Genomic DNA, 15468 nt, shown 5'->3' on the forward strand with positions numbered 1-15468 from the left:
GCTACAGTATGTTGATTAAAACGGGAGAATATTGTTGAACTTGTGCTTCTAGTAAAGCATACATTAAGAAAAATGTCAGTTATTTTTAACTACTCATTTTCATTGCTGTAGACTAGCCTCTCCCATACTTTAATGACTGTCAGATATCATTGAAAGCTCAAAAGATCCTCGCTGTTATGTTCCAGGGTTTGTTTAGAATGCTTAACGTCTCTCAGGAGCTTCTGAAATGTGGTATTTTTATTTTGTGTTTTCCTTTGGTTTTAATTCTTAAATGATCCCTCTTTTCAGATTTCAAATTATAATCTATTTCCTGATGCATTGCTGACGCCCCGTGAGCCATGTCAGAAGTACTTCCAGGTCAGATGCCCTTTAAAAGATTCTGCTATGCAAATATGTGAAACTTACCTTCTCTTTTCTTTCTTCTTCTTCCCAGGCCCACATTTCGCTTTCATTTTGCACTTACACATGAAAAAGAGCAAGCGCTTTCTTTTCTTTTTAACAGTGCTTTTTTGAATAAACTCTCTATTCAGCTTTTAAAAAAACTATTCCTATAGACAATACAATGCAAAAAAGTCTTATTAGAGGTAAAGACAAATCGGTCATGTGCTCTTTTCCGTTTGCAGTGGCATTTTCTCTCTCCTCCTTCTAGCTCTGTAAGGTTTATGACAAGATTGAAAACATCAATAAAAGCCCTTCAAGTAATAACGTTATTTGTATTATTATGATGCTCAGAAAATTGGGACTACTTCGTGTTAAACATGTTATAGTGGTGAAAGTGTATTATTCTATACCTGTAGGTATGTTTCTGAATGTTAGAAGTATGCAGTTGAGACTGATTTGTTTTAAAAAGCAAGCTAAAATCATGAATGAATTGCTATGACAGATCTTCTACCTCCTTAAGTGCTGTCTTTAAGCACCAGCATTTTATTAATATGTTACTATTCCCAGTAATGATAACATCCTAATTATTCTTAGTTTTTCACCAGAGTCCAATATTTTGTATTATAATACCCTGTTTTTACTCGCTTATAACTTAGCACTGTTCACCTGCTTTAGCTGAGATACACGTATCAACTCGGTGATTTCTGGTCTGCTTGTCCATCTGTGTTTGCTTTTCAACAGAAGGCAGAGGAGTTGAAAAAAGGGTGCCCTGTGCCAGTAGCGTTGTCCTTGCTGGTGGCCAGACAGCGCGAGGAGCTGCCTGAGCAGAGGGGACGGGGTCTGCCTGCGGCGGGGTGCCTGGGTGCCGGACCCCTGGCACAGGGTGTTGGTTAGCTGGTAATGGGCCCAGCACCAGCGCGCGTTAGGTACCCCTGCGGTGGGGGAGGCAGGGCTGGTGGGAGAGACAAAATAAAAGATATGGGAAGTCAGTGATTGGAATTTTGGTCTTGAAGTTAAAGGCACAGGGAGAAGTTGCATTTCCTTGAAGCTTTTAATTAGAAAGTTGGGATGTGCTGCTTGTCGGAAAAGTGACGTGTTTCAAGCATGACTGTGCCCTGTATAAAGGAGGAGGGACAGGCTATCGCTCTTCTTCCTTATGCCGTTCTACTACGCAATCTAGTTTTTTTCAGTGCAGTTCAGCATTTCCTTATATGCAAATGTTTTCCAGCACTTCAGTTAGTCCTGGTCTGGTAGCAACTTGTGCCCTTGAGAAGCAAGACCTGCCCCTTCCCATCTGTATTTCTTATTCTCTTTTTGCCTCTTTTGTTGCTTCCCTTTTTCCCACCTTTATATCTGTTTCTGAGAGCGGAGGGATGCCGGCTGCGCGTATCCCAGAGCCTGGCTGGGAGTGCAGGGTGACGGCCAGCGAGCAGGCGCCTGTCCTTTGGAGAGGACAGCCCGGTCCTCTTTGTGCGTGCCTCGTGGTACTCTTTGCATGTTCACTGATTTGATCAACGGGTCATTTCAAGGGGAGTCAGGAGGGGAGGTGGCGGCTAGTGAGAGGTCCATTTTGACATTTTTTCTGCTTATGATCATACACCAACCCAATTTACGAACGTTGCTTGGGTTTCAAAGACTTCTGGAGACTTTGGCTCAGTCATTGATCAATGTGCCAATGTTCATCATAAATCCACCAGGGAGCTTTATCAAGCAGATTAGTAAAACAGAATACATTTTATTTCAGTGTTTCTATGTGCTTATTCTTACAATGTTTTTGATAAATGAAATGCTAACAGCAGGAGACTGGCTAAAGGTAATCTGGCAGGCAGATACTTAAGCTGTATCTAGGAAGATTATTTTTGAAGAAATTTGTTCAGTGGTAAAAATAGTGGCAAACACTGCATGAAGCAGCTCACTTGTAACAAAGAACAAGAATAAATTTCAGTCTTGTTCCAGATTGTGGCAGTTGTATTTATTGATGAAAAAAATAAATGCTTGTTTTAATTTGCTGAAGCATAGAGTAAAATATAAGCTAGTGAAATCTGTAGATACTGTGCAATTCTGTAAGTTCTAAAGGTCAGGGAACGGGTCAAAATTGTCCTGCCCTATTAATTTATTTTTTATGTGACTTCCAGATTGTCAGACTTTTAACTGATTGAGAAGAAGTATAAAGAAGCCAGTCCATAAACACAGGCCATCTTGTGTTTTTTAGATTAAAACATGTGCTTTGGTAACATTATGTTGGATCAGATGTGACCTTGCTTGCATTAGACTTTGTTGTTTTTAGGCAAGATGCAGAAAGCAGCATGTATTGATTATTTAAGAAGTACGTTTACAAAGTTCCTTTAAATTATGTGATGGTTGTGTTTTAGAAGTCTTTTGTGGCTAGAGCTGAAATTGTCTATAGGATATTTGTGAACTGTTACCTAAGCTCGTAGCTTTTGCACAGTGTGTGTGGGTGATCTGTCCTCTGAAGAATTTGCAGTTGGTGTAGACTGACTGGTGCTTGAGGAAATGGCAGACATGAAAATTTGTAAAATTTAGTTTAAATTCTGTTTTGAACAAGTTTTAGAAGTTGTTTTAGGTGGGTGATTCAGGGAACAAGGAATATACTTGGTCTGCTTGATTTTTAAATGAACTGGAGTGATGGTTGGAAGTGTGCAGCTTTGACAGCACATCAAAGAGGAGGGAATGCTAGCAACTGTACGTGCATTTAGGTAACATTGTGAAGTGCTCCTTTTCCCTCTGTGTTTATGTATGTGTTCTTTTAAAACCCATATATTTAATCTCTTGTAAATCTGTACAGGAGTCAGTTCTGTCATATATCAAATATACAAGGATGCAGCACAACTCAGCTGGAATGATCTGTCATTGGCTAGCTCAATTTATAGCTTTTCATTCCTGGATAAGCCCCAGATACATTTTTATGTGCAATATAAGCAGTCGGTGATATCTGAGAATTATGAACAACAGAAAGGCTGTTTCATGCTGTGGCAGGTGGGAGTGATTTATTAATTGGCCTCTGATTTGGTTCCCAGGTGTCAAACAACAGTGACTACTACAGTATGTAAATTGAGGTGTTCGTGCAGTATTTGTGCAGATTAGTGGAAGCCATAAATAGGCAGTACAAGAACAAATTATAGTTTTTAAAAAATATACTTCTGATAATTTTTTTTATAGTCTAAAAAAAATCTGTTCCCTCAACCACCTTAATATTTTTTCAAAATGTGAGCTGTGCCCCTGGCTAGTAAAAATCAGAAACTTGTCTACAGGTAGACAAAAGAATGATTTTATTTCACTGTGGAATACGTGTACTCTGTCCTAGGATGGACGTTTTATCCTCAAGTTTGAACGTTGGGAGCTGTAGAAACAGTGAGCAATGTCTGGAGCAGCCCTTTTTTAAAGTTGATTGCATTAGACCAGGATACTTTGTCAAGGGATTCCCGCCTCCATCCCCCCCAGAAATCAAATACAGTATTGTGTAATACTCTACTTTTTGTATTCCCTGCCTTCTGATCCTCTACTTTCCCCTTAAAAAGAAAAAAACAAACCACCCCCCCCCCCCAAAAAAAAAACAAAACACCAAACAAAAAAAACCCCACCCGACAGTCAAAGAGCAGAGAAAATGCAGGTGTTAAGAGGCAACAGCTGACTGGCCAGTCAGGCTTAAAATTAACAGTACTTGAGTTCTACCCTACATGAAAAAGGAGCAGCATCTGCCTGTGGTCAGCTTAGAAATTTTGCAAATTTTCTGTTTCCTAGTGATGAGTGCTCAAGGAGTTCTGCCCCTCCTCCTTGTCAGAGGTAGAGGTGAAGTACTAAAATGAAACGGTGGTAAGGATGACTTCTGGACTCCCAGGCATTTGCAAGGGGCACCTCTCCTGTCCCCAAGCCTGCCTGCAGCAGAATCAGGCATGAAAAAACTGCCTTAAAACTGCCTTGTGTAGGGTCAAGCTTTCTGCTTTTTCTTGGCTTCGTGGTCCTGATGACCTATCTATATTTTTCTGCCTCTGTTTTTCCTTATTTAAGAAGCTAAGCTTTTGTCTATTCTCTTACCCACTTAGGTTGTGGTAATTTTCCTACTATAAAACAATTACGTAAAGTGCCGCATCCCTTCACCAGAAGCCCTACCACAATAGTGTATATAATGAATGTGTTTCACGACTGTTTCTTTTGCTTTTCTAGTCGATTCCGGCGTGGACGCGTTGGCAGTGTTTATGGCAAGCAGCAGCACGACGGACGTTGTGAACCGCAACAACCCCGCCACCCCACCGAACACTCTTAACCTGCGCTCCTCTCATAATGAACTTCTGAATGCAGAAATTAGGCACACGGAGACCAAGAACAGCACTCCTCCGAAATGCAGGAAAAAATATGCGCTGACTAACATCCAGACGGCCATGGGTCTTTCCGATCCAGCAGCGCAGCCCCTTCTGGGGAACAGCTCTGCCAATATAAAGCTGGTGAAGAATGGAGAAAACCAGCTCAGGAAAGCCGCTGAGCAGGGACAGCAGGATCCCAACAAAAACCTCAGTACCACTGCAGGCATAAACATAACTTCTGAGAAGTCTGAAGGCAAAGAGCCAATCCCGCAGGATTCCTCTGGCTGTGAAATATTACCCTCGCAGCCCAGGAGGACCAAGAGCTTCCTGAATTACTATGCAGATCTAGAGACAACTACTCGAGAGCTAGAGCAGAGTTTTGTTGCGATGGAAGATAAATCTGCACACGGCAACAGCCAGGCTTCTACCGTTATTGTCAATGGGGAAGTCCTGCCCCGGAAACAAAACAAGCAGTCAAGCCCAGAGGATGGTCAAGTTGCCACAGTGTCATCCAGCCCTGAGACTAAGAAAGACCACCCAAAAACTGGGGCCAAAACAGATTGCGCCCTCCATAGGATTCAAAACCTGGCCCCAAGTGATGAGGACTCCAGCTGGACTACGCTGTCACAGGACAGCACTTCGCCCAGCTCGCCCGACGAAACAGGTACGCAAGTAAAGGCTGCTCACAGCCACTGTTTTAGAAATGCTTTGCTTAACTCTTACTAGCTGGCAGCTGGAAGGAGAGAGGCAATTTAGTGGTGCTTTCAGTGGGGAAGTGGATGGCATTGAAACATAAGCGCTGGGCTTGCACGCAGCTCCTTGTCCCTTTGAGAACACTTGGCAGCCTCCCGCTTGGTCCTGGTGTCTTTACTGCTGCTTTAGGAAAGGCACTGGCGAATGCTATAGACAGTGTCCTAAAAATATGCTAACTGCACCTTTTGCTAGTTTAGAAATAATTGCTCTTCACTAATCAGTGGTACGTGTTGTGAGAAGTATATGATTGTCTGGACGTGTTAAACTACTGATAGCTGCCTACACACAACAAACTTTTCTGAACAATGACTTTTAGGTTCAGCAAAAATTTTCACTTTTCTAATTCAAATCTTTTTCAGTGTCCCCACCCCCAGCCATTTGATGCTATTCTTTTCTTTTGAAAAAACAGTCCCCCCAAACCTTGAGTCGCTTAATTTCTGTTTTTTCTTTTCTTTGTGCAGCAGTTCCATACAGTAACTCAGAAGCTGAAAACATGGCATTTCATATTTTGGAAGCCTGAGCTCATTAATTATTTGAACAGTAATAATGACTTCTGCACTGGCTCTGTTGTGATTTATAACACATCTATATTGTTTTTAAAACTCCAGAGATCTCATTTACTCTAGTTAATGGACTTTGTCACTTTTTTTTGTATCCAAGCCAGTATATAAATGTACAGCTTGGTCAAGATGATCGAAGGCGATCTGATTCTCGAGGATGACCTGGGGCTAAAGAAATTTGCCATCTATTGTTTGTATTTTAAGTGATTTCATTATTACAGTGCACAGATTATATACTGTTTGGAGGCCACCATGGTCCAAATCCACAGCTGCGTTATGTCAGTCATGCATGATTATGACAATAGTGATTTTTATTTTAATGTGTAGGGTTTTTTAAAATAGCAACCAGAAATGCCCACTATGTGACATATAATGGATCTTCGGATCTTCTGATCTTCTTTTTGATATGTAACAAACCTTTGCTATTAAGAAAGAAAATTTTCATGAAGTCACATCTTCACATGCAAAATGTAAAAGTTTTCAGTTTACTGAATTTGCTGTTTGAGTTAATACTATTTCTCAGGATACTTGATATAATATGTATGACAGCACTGACAACATTTTCTGGAGAAACTATCAATAGGAGGTATTTAGATAACTTGACGCTGAGCTTGTTGGCTCCTTCTGTCTTTGTACTTGCCCCAGGTTTGGCAATGAGAAACTGTGGGTAGAAAATTTATATTCACTGAAAACTAAATTAGAGTAATTCCAAGTAGTCTAATTAAATAAGGGTGTCCTAAGATGCTAAGAGCTAGCATAAGTTTTGTTTCTTTTTAAATAATATGTTTAAAATGTTCTTCCCACATGTGTATTGCCACTGTATGGTGTATGAGCTTTCAGCATTCAGGAAGGGGGGTTTTCTAAGCTTTTTTGAGGTGTTGGCAGGTTTGCTTGCCTAAGTAACCAAGTGTTAGCTGAGCTGTGGTTTGTTTGCACTATGGAAATAAAGGGGAACTTTCCCCTGCTGAGTATGGGGGGTTTCCTCATTTAAAAAAAAAAAAAAAAAATTCAATTAATAAAGCCCTCGGAGCTCACCACTCTTCTAAAGCAGAATAAAGGGCTTTTTAAAATTCTTTGCTACCTTCACCATACTAGCAACCAATGTATTATAAACAAATAGTTACAGAAAAGCAGATGTCCAGATATCCGACTTCAGTCTTTATAAGAAAAGAGTTAAAAAATAAACAGAAAGCCCTAGAAAACCTTAAAATTGCCTTTCAAGGTCCAGGTGGTAGAAGCGTCTCTTTCTCATCCCTGTGCTTGTTGTCGGAGAGCACTGAGTAGGACATAGGACCTGTCATACTGGATTGGATCACTAGTTTTGAGATGCCTGTATATATAAGTAATCATGAACTTGAAAAACATCCAACTATTGCGACTTGCAACTTACAGACATCTGTCTTTTAGGATTATTTGCTATCTTGAATTTGCCTCCACTCTGATAAAATTGTTTCATTAAGTGTTTCCAGTTTCTTTCCAAAATGGACTATCAAATGATACAACAGAAGAGAGCAAAGAAATAAAATGTCGAGTTGCCGTGGGTGTCAGGAGGGATTTTGGATGTGATAAAACAGGCCAGTTTCTCAGGCTCCCCTGCAGCTCCTTCTGGGAGGCTGAAAAGGGGAGTGCAAAAAGCAATGCTGCTGGTGTAGAAAAAAACCCAGAAATCGCAGCTAGTGCAAAGATCTCCAGACTCACTTGTTTAGGAGCAAATTTTCTAGTTGTTCTCAGGGGCTCCAGCCTTTTAGATTTGAGTAATGTGCCATCCCTAGGCAAGTATAAAAGAAGCCCCTGGGGAGCACTAGTGACCAGAAGCACCGCAAACAGGGCGGGCACACAGCGCATGGGGCGGCAGCACGGGCGTGGCAGGAAGGGCGCTGAAGCTCGGCCAGGGAGCAATGGTATCCTCCGGCAGAAAGCCATGGCCTCTCTAAGCTCTGCAGCCACCATGACCGACACAGCTTCCCAGGCCGAGCTCCAGTGGGAACGCGGTGCCAGCCAGGCGTCAGGCTGCAGGCTGTGCCCCGCTCTTGCGCCAGGTGAGCGCACCCGTGGGAGGTGCGCCCAGGCAGAGAGGAACTCCTGCTCAGTGACAGAGCTCCGGGAGGAGGCGAGTAGGTTGAGGAGTATCAGGGAGAGCAAGAGAGAGACAGACTACTGGAATCGCACCCTACCCTCCCTGAGACAGGCCCAACAGGCAGACAGGACACGTGATACGGAGGATTCCCTATCCTCTCTCCACCTGGCTGAACATGGTGACTTAAGGGACAGGGGGCCATGGCGACACCTTCCTGCCCGGTGCAGCAGGCACGTCTCCTCCGTGACTGCCCCACCTTCCCAGGTGCCCTCGCATAATAGGTATGAGGCTCTGCAAGTGGAACCGAACAACGACAAGGACGATGGTTTATCTAGCTTGGAGGTGTCGCCAAGGTTAAGTTGGCCTACCCCCTGTGTCAAAACTGCTTCCATAAAGACAAAAAAGGCGGGTTGTTGTCATAGAAGACTCTCCTGAAGGGAACAGAAGGCCCAGTATGCAGACCAGACCCACTTCTTAGGGAAGTCTGCTGCCTCCATGGGGCCTGGGTTAAAGATATGAGGAGAATACTTCCTATGCTGGTACGGCCCTCAATTTACTATCCATTGCTGATTTTTCAGGTAGGCAGCAATGAAGTTGCAACAAGAAGTCCGAAGGCAATCAAGAGAGACTAAAGGGCCTTGGGATGACTGGTTAAGGGATCAGGAGCATAAGCAGTGTTCTTCTCTATCCTTCCAGTTGCAAGGAATGATGAGGGAAGAAACAGGAACAGCCAGCAGATGAATACCTGGCTCCGAGCCTGGTGTCACAGGCAGAATTTTGGGTTTTTTAATCGTGGGTCAGTCTACATGACACCAGGCCTGCTGGCGACGGATGGGGTAAACATGTCTCAAAGGGGGAAAAGGACCTTTGCACAGGAGATAGCAGGGCTCACTGAAAGAGCTTTGAACTAGATTTGAAGGGGGAGGGGATAAAACCAGGCTCACTAGAGATAAGCCTAAGGGCAGCATGCCAATGTTTGAGGGATGGTGCCATCTCAGTGGAGGTAGGGGGTGGAGATCCATGCGGCAGCAAAGACGCAAGGGTTATTGATGTGTTAGAAACCACGGAAGTGCCTGAGAATGGTCAGGTAGGAATTAGGGCTTCTCCCCCTAAAAAGGTGGCGGGATCAATAGCCCAACTGAAATGCATCTACACCAATGCATGCAGCATGAACAACAAACAGGAGGAGCTGGAAGCCATTGTGCAGCAGGAAAATTATGATATAGTTGCCATCATGGAAACATGGTGGGATGACTGGCACAACTGGAGTGCTGCAATGGGTGGCTATAAACTCTTCAGAAGGGATAGGCAAGGAAGGAGAGGTGGTGGGGTGGCCCTGTATGTTAGGAGTGTTTTGGTTGTCTAGAGCTTAATGATGGTGACGATAGGGTTGAGTGTTTATGGGTAAGAACCAGGGGGAAGGCCAACAAGGCAGATATCACGGTGGGAGTCTGTTACAGACCACCCAACCGGGATGAAAAGGCAGATGAAATATTCTATAAGCAGATGGGAGAAATCTTATAATCTAGATTTAGATTAGAATCTAAACTAGCTGTTGTTTTTGTGGGGGACTTCAACTTAACGGATGTCTGCTGGCAATACAGTACAGCAGAGAGGAAACAGTCCAGGAGGTTCCTGGAGTGTGTGTAAGCTAACTTCCTGACACAGGTGGTGAGTGAGCCAACTGGGGAGGGCACCCTGCTGGACCTGTTGTTTGTGAACAGAGGATTTGTGGGTGATGTGATGGTTGGAGGCCATCTTGGGCATAGCAATCATGAAATGATAGAGTTTTTGATTCTTGGAGAACTAAGGAAGGGAGTCAGCAGAACTGCTACCTTGGACTTCCTCAGGGCAGACTTTGGCCTGTTTAGGAGCCTGTTGACAGAGTCCCTTGGGAGGCAGTCCTGAAGGGCAAAGGAGTCCAGGAAGGCTGGACATTCTTCAAGAAGGAATCTTAAAGGCACAGGAGCAGGCTTTCCCCATGTGCTGAAAGACCAGCCGGCAGGGAAGATGACCAGCCTGGCTGAACAGAGAGCTTCGGCTGGAACTCAGGAAAAAATGGAGAGTGTATGACCTTTGGAAGAAGGGGCAGGCAACTCAGGAGGACTACAAGGATGTTGTGAGGCTATGCAGGGAGAAAATTAGAAGGGCCAAAGCCCAGCTAGAAGTTACTTAATCTGGCTACTGCTGTACAAAACAATTTAAAATGTTTCTATAAATATATTAGCAACAGAAGGAGGGCTAAGGAAAATCTCCATCTTTTATTGGATGTGGTGGGGGAGACATAATGTCAAAGGGTGAGGAAAAGGCCGAGGTACTTAATGCCTTCTTTGCCTCAGTCTTTAATAGTAAGGCCAGCTGTTCTCTGGGTACCCAGCCCTCTGAGCTGGAAGGCAGGGACGAGGAGCAGAATGAAGCCCCCATAATCCAAGGGGAAATGGTTAGTGTCCTGCTACACCACTTAGACACACACAAGTCTATGGGGCTGGATGGGATTCACCCAAGGGTACTGAAGGAGCTCCAGAAGTGCTCACCAAGCCCCTTTCAGTCATCTATCAGCAGTCCTGGCTACCTGGGGAGGTCCCAGTTGACTGGAGATTAGCAAATGTGACACCCATCTACAAGAAGGGGTGGAAGGAGGATCCAGGGAGCAGGATCTGGCCTGTCAGTCTGACCTTGCTACTGGGGGAGATTATGGAGCAGATCGTCTTGAGTGCCATCATGCGGCATGTACAGGACAACCAGGTAATCAGGCCAGTCAGCATGGGTTTATGAAAGGCAGGTCCTGCTTGACTAACCTGATCTCCTTCTATGACAAGGTGACCCACTTAGTAGATGAGGGAAAGGCTGTGGCAGTTGTCTACCTAGACTTTAGCAAAGCCTTTGACACTGTTTCCCGCAGCATTCTCCTGGAGAAACTGACTGCTCATGGCTTGGATGGGCATACTCTTTGCTGAGTAAAAAACTGGCTGGATGGCCAGACCCAAAGAGTTGTGGTGAATGGAGTTTAATCCAGTTGGTGGGTGGTCACAAGTGGTGTTCCCCCGGGCTCAGTATTTGGGCCAGTTCTGTTTAATATCTTTATCAATGATCTGGATGAGGAGATCGAGTGCCCCCGCAGTTAAGTTTGCAGATGACACCAAGCTGGGTGGGACTGTTGATCTGTCTGAGGGTAGGAAGGCTCTACAGAGGGATCTGGACAGGCTGGATCGATGGGCCGAGGCCAATTGTATGATGTTCAACAAGACCAAGTGCCGGGTCCTGCACTTCGGTCACAACAACCCCATGCAATGCTGCAGGCTTGGGGAAGAGTGGCTGGAAAGCTGCCTGGCAGAAAAGGACCTGGGGGTGCTGGTCAGCAGCCGGCTGAACATGAGACAGTAGTCTGCCCAGATGGCCAAGAAGGCCAACAGCATCCTGGCTTGTGTCAGGAATAGTGTGGCCAGCAGGAGCAGGGAGGTGATTGTCCCCCTGTACTCAGCACTGGTGAGGCCGCACCTGGAATACTGCGTCCAGTTTTGGGCCCCTCAATACAAGAAAGACATTGAGGTGCTGGAGCGTGTCCAGAGAAGGGCAACGAAGCTGGTGAAGGGTCTGGAGCACAGGCCTTATGAGGAGCGGCTGAGGGAACTGGGGTTGTTTAGCCTGGAGAAGAGGAGGCTGAGGGGAGACCTTATCGCTCTCTACAACTCCCTGAAAGGAGGTTGTAGTGAGGCGGGTGTTGGTCTCTTCTCCCAAGTAGTTAGTGATAGGATGAGAGGAAATGGGATTAAGCTGCGCCAGGGGAGGTTTAGGTTGGAAATTAGGAAAAATTTCTTTATGGAAAGGGTGGTCAAGCATTGGAACAGGCTGCCCAGGGAAGTGGTTGAGTCCCTATCCCTGGAGGTATTTAAAAGACATGTAGATGCGGTGCTTAGGGACATGGTTTAGTGGTGGATTTGGCACTGTTAGGTTAACGGTTGGACTTGATGATCTTTAAAGGTCTTTTCCAACCTAAACGATTCTATGATTCTAAGTTCATATATCTCCAAGGATGTTTGAAGGTGAATAAAATATATTTTTATTTCACCTCTTACATTAAATAAGAGGTGAAATAAAAGTTGAGTAAATTAACAACTTTCTTTTTTGAGGCAGGGTCAAGAACAGTTCGGTGTTTTGCATTGTAAACACTTGTGCCTTTTCCAGCTCCTTCCCAAGAGTTTCTTGAATTACTGTGGTGCTGATCAACAAGTATTTGCCTTTCACTGTACCAGGTCAAGCTATGGGAGTTACCTTACTTGCCAGATAACTTGGGTGCTACAGCAGTGGGTGGAGTTGGAAGTACTGAAGGAAATCAAGTAACACTTGCTGCTTCCCAAACCCCCTTGCTCCCTTTTGCCATGCTGGGGACAGACAAATAGTTTCCCACAAGCAGAAAATAGATAAAATGCATTTATGTCAGCGGTGGTTGATCAAAAACCTGAGAGATTCCCAGGGGGCTGTATCTAGCCCCTCTGAGACCATGGAGTAGATGTGAGAGCCCACGTTTAGGAATAGGCAAGAAGAAGAAACCTCAGAAAGCAAGGACTGGTGGTCTCTCGGCTCTCTTGTGATTGTGTGATTTGGTTTTAAACATCCCTTCAGTGGAGGTGTTGCCCCAACCTGCTCGGGCCATCTGCTCCAGAGGCACGTGGCACTTTCCCCTGCGGTAGATCTTTCCAGTCTTTTTAGTGTAATCTTTCATTCCTTCTTGTCCTGTGTGCCAGCAGGGGTGAAGGGAAGCCCTCCTGACTGGGGAGTTGTGCAGTGAGCCCTAGTGGTGCCCATCCTGGAGGTCTGAGATTTTGGGCATGGCCAGAGCTCCTCACTGCCACTGCATCTGGGTGGGAGGAGAGCATTGTGTGGGGTCTTCGTGGCTCAGTGCTCTCCAACCCTTGCATTTATACTCCAGTAATAAATGATAGGGACCAAAGGGAGAAAGGCATCTGGGAAAAAAATCTGCAAAAGTAGACAGTTTTAGTTATATGGCTTCTGGGAAGGGGAAAAAATACAGAGTTTTGGGAACAGTTAATCCATTACAGAGTGTAATCTAGCAGATACCTGGAGAATTACTAATGTTCAATCCAGAGATTATATTTAGCACTTTAATATACATAGGAATATGATAGAAGTACTGTTTTACTGAGAGGACACTGTTGAAAATGACAATATACTCCTTCCAGGGCTTCTGAATTCTTTTGTCATCTTCTTCCATCTGTTAATTTGTTACTCAAATCCTGGAAAACTTAATGTTGATTTGTGTTGGGTTTTTTTTGGTTTGTTTTCATGTGTTTTGTTTTGGAGGTAGGCCCTGAAAAATTTACCCTTAAGCTTAATTGTTTGCACTGGGGATGCATTTAGACAGAATCATCCTGAACTCTCCTTAGGGCAGGATACTTTTATTTGTGGTCTGCTGAAAAGGTGTTTTCAAGAGACTTGACTCTTTTACTGAATGAGGAGGCAAAAATAAGACAACCCAATTTAAAGATGCAAAACAACTGGCTGGATATTAAACAGTTGTCAATGTTCTTGATTAGTGATGTTGCTAAACAAACATAATAGTCCATTAATAATGGGGGCACTGAACACCACAAGCACAGTACAGTATGAGAGTTGTGTTTTGAGGAAACTCTTCTTTCTCCTCCAAAGAAACTATCTTTATCTGCTTCTTGGCAAGAACTACATTGACTTCAGCTTTCAGAGATTTTTTTTATAAGGACTTCTAGCTTTCCTCCACTGGCCTCAGGACCGACTGCACCCATCCAGCTGACTGTGCTGTCATTCAGAGAGTGTCTTGTGGGATACCAAAGACCAGCTCCAGATGTCTTTAAAACTGCAGATGGCACAGAGCTGGTTTTAAATCACAGTGAATGCTTCCTCCCCCTCTCTCCAGAAAATTTCTTTAGTCTAGTTTTCAAAGGAAATGCATCTTGTGTTATTATACCCTCTACCTGTTCTTTGTCTCTATGTATTCACCGGTTTCGCCTACGTTTTCTGAATCAGTGTGTCACGAACAGCAAGAGTCAAGTGAACACCCCAGAGTCCAACCCTAGGGGAGGATGAGGGTGATGCTAGTGCTGTTTTCTGTTTATGCCTTTTTTTTTAAAAAAAAAAGCTCACTAGAATGTCTGTAGAAGGCAGGCATGTTTCTTAAACTTCCTGTCACCTGAAAAACAGTTTCAGTGGAAAGTTATCCCTCCTTATTAAAGTGCAGCTCTCTACGTAATAATCTCTAATGAATTAGGAATGAGAATTCTCTGGGAAAAATAGGAAATTCTGTTTGCCTCAAAGCCAAGAAAAAATAATGGAATTTGCTCTTGCTTCCTGTTTTATCTTAATTTGAACAAACCCCCCCTCGTTCCAGATCAGGGGTTAGCCCTGTAATTAGGAAGGTCCCTGAGACATGGGACACTCGGTGCTAGAGAGCTGCAGGTTTTCTTGCTTTCGGACAGTCGCCCTCCTTGCTCTCTTCAGAGCTGTGGGAGACTGCGCGGGGCAGCAGCCCCCTCCGGCTCCCTGGCTTCTCAGCCTTTGGCTTGCACAACACCTTGTTTGTCCCTGGTTGAAAATGTCATTCAAAGGGGTATCAAAAGTATAAGCGTCCTCTTTTTCAGGGAGTGCTGCCGCTGTATGTGCCTGCCATATTTACTATATGGCAGTCTGCTGCCGGTCTCTGAGCAAATCCGGGAGGGCAGTTTAATAGCTGGTTATGAACGAACGAGTTCAACCCAGTGCAGAAATGGCAGTGATGAGACTGGTTCTTGGGGATCAGGAGTGTCACTCTTGTAAATAGAGCCTGGTATTCTGAAATAACAGTATGTCTGGATAGAATAGCCCTCTAATACAATAAAAATTACAGCAAATCATGAACTAGTCAGGAAGATTTATACCAATGGTCAAGTTCTGCATCTGATTTTAACCGGCATCTTTGACAAAATTAAAATGGATGTCCTCTTAAAAGCACCATTTTTGCTTTGCAGTACCTATCTGATATAGACAACAAGTATGTTATTTACTACAGAACATGTTTTCTGTGTTCCTGAGTGTGGAAAAAGATTTATGGTAGGAGAAGTACATTCAATTACACTGTGGATAAACACAAGTCCTATAATACTAGAGAAAGAATTTATTTGTCGTCTGTACAATTGTAGGGTTCTAGGTAAACATCCAATTTTCAGATTTTCAGAAATAAGAGGCTCTAGTTCACACTTGCTATGCATCCTAGCAGCCTGTCAACTTTTAATATTGAGCTTTTTTTTTTAATCTTGCATGTTAGCGATAACCACGTATCAAGAACAGTGCATGTTTTATAGTCTCAGGTTCTACTTGACCATTTGCTGGCTGCGTACGAAATAGG

The 15468-nt window shown here is 44.0% G+C and overlaps 1 protein-coding gene across 7 annotated transcripts in view; it reads left to right on the forward strand.

The window, feature by feature from the left end:
* The first annotated feature begins 338 nt into the window (after positions 1-338).
* APBB2 (amyloid beta precursor protein binding family B member 2) overlaps positions 339-15468 on the forward strand; it is a 108874-nt gene continuing 93744 nt past the window's right edge. For all 7 annotated transcript variants that reach the window (XM_075709096.1, XM_075709098.1, XM_075709100.1 and 4 more), the window contains exons 1-2: positions 339-357; positions 4567-5367. In XM_075709096.1, coding sequence (XP_075565211.1) covers positions 339-357; positions 4567-5367 — 820 coding nt within the window. The remainder of the gene's footprint in view (positions 358-4566; positions 5368-15468) is intronic.

The sequence above is a fragment of the Pelecanus crispus genome, chromosome 4 (genome assembly GCF_030463565.1).
Source record: "Pelecanus crispus isolate bPelCri1 chromosome 4, bPelCri1.pri, whole genome shotgun sequence".
Classification (NCBI taxonomy): domain Eukaryota; kingdom Metazoa; phylum Chordata; class Aves; order Pelecaniformes; family Pelecanidae; genus Pelecanus; species Pelecanus crispus.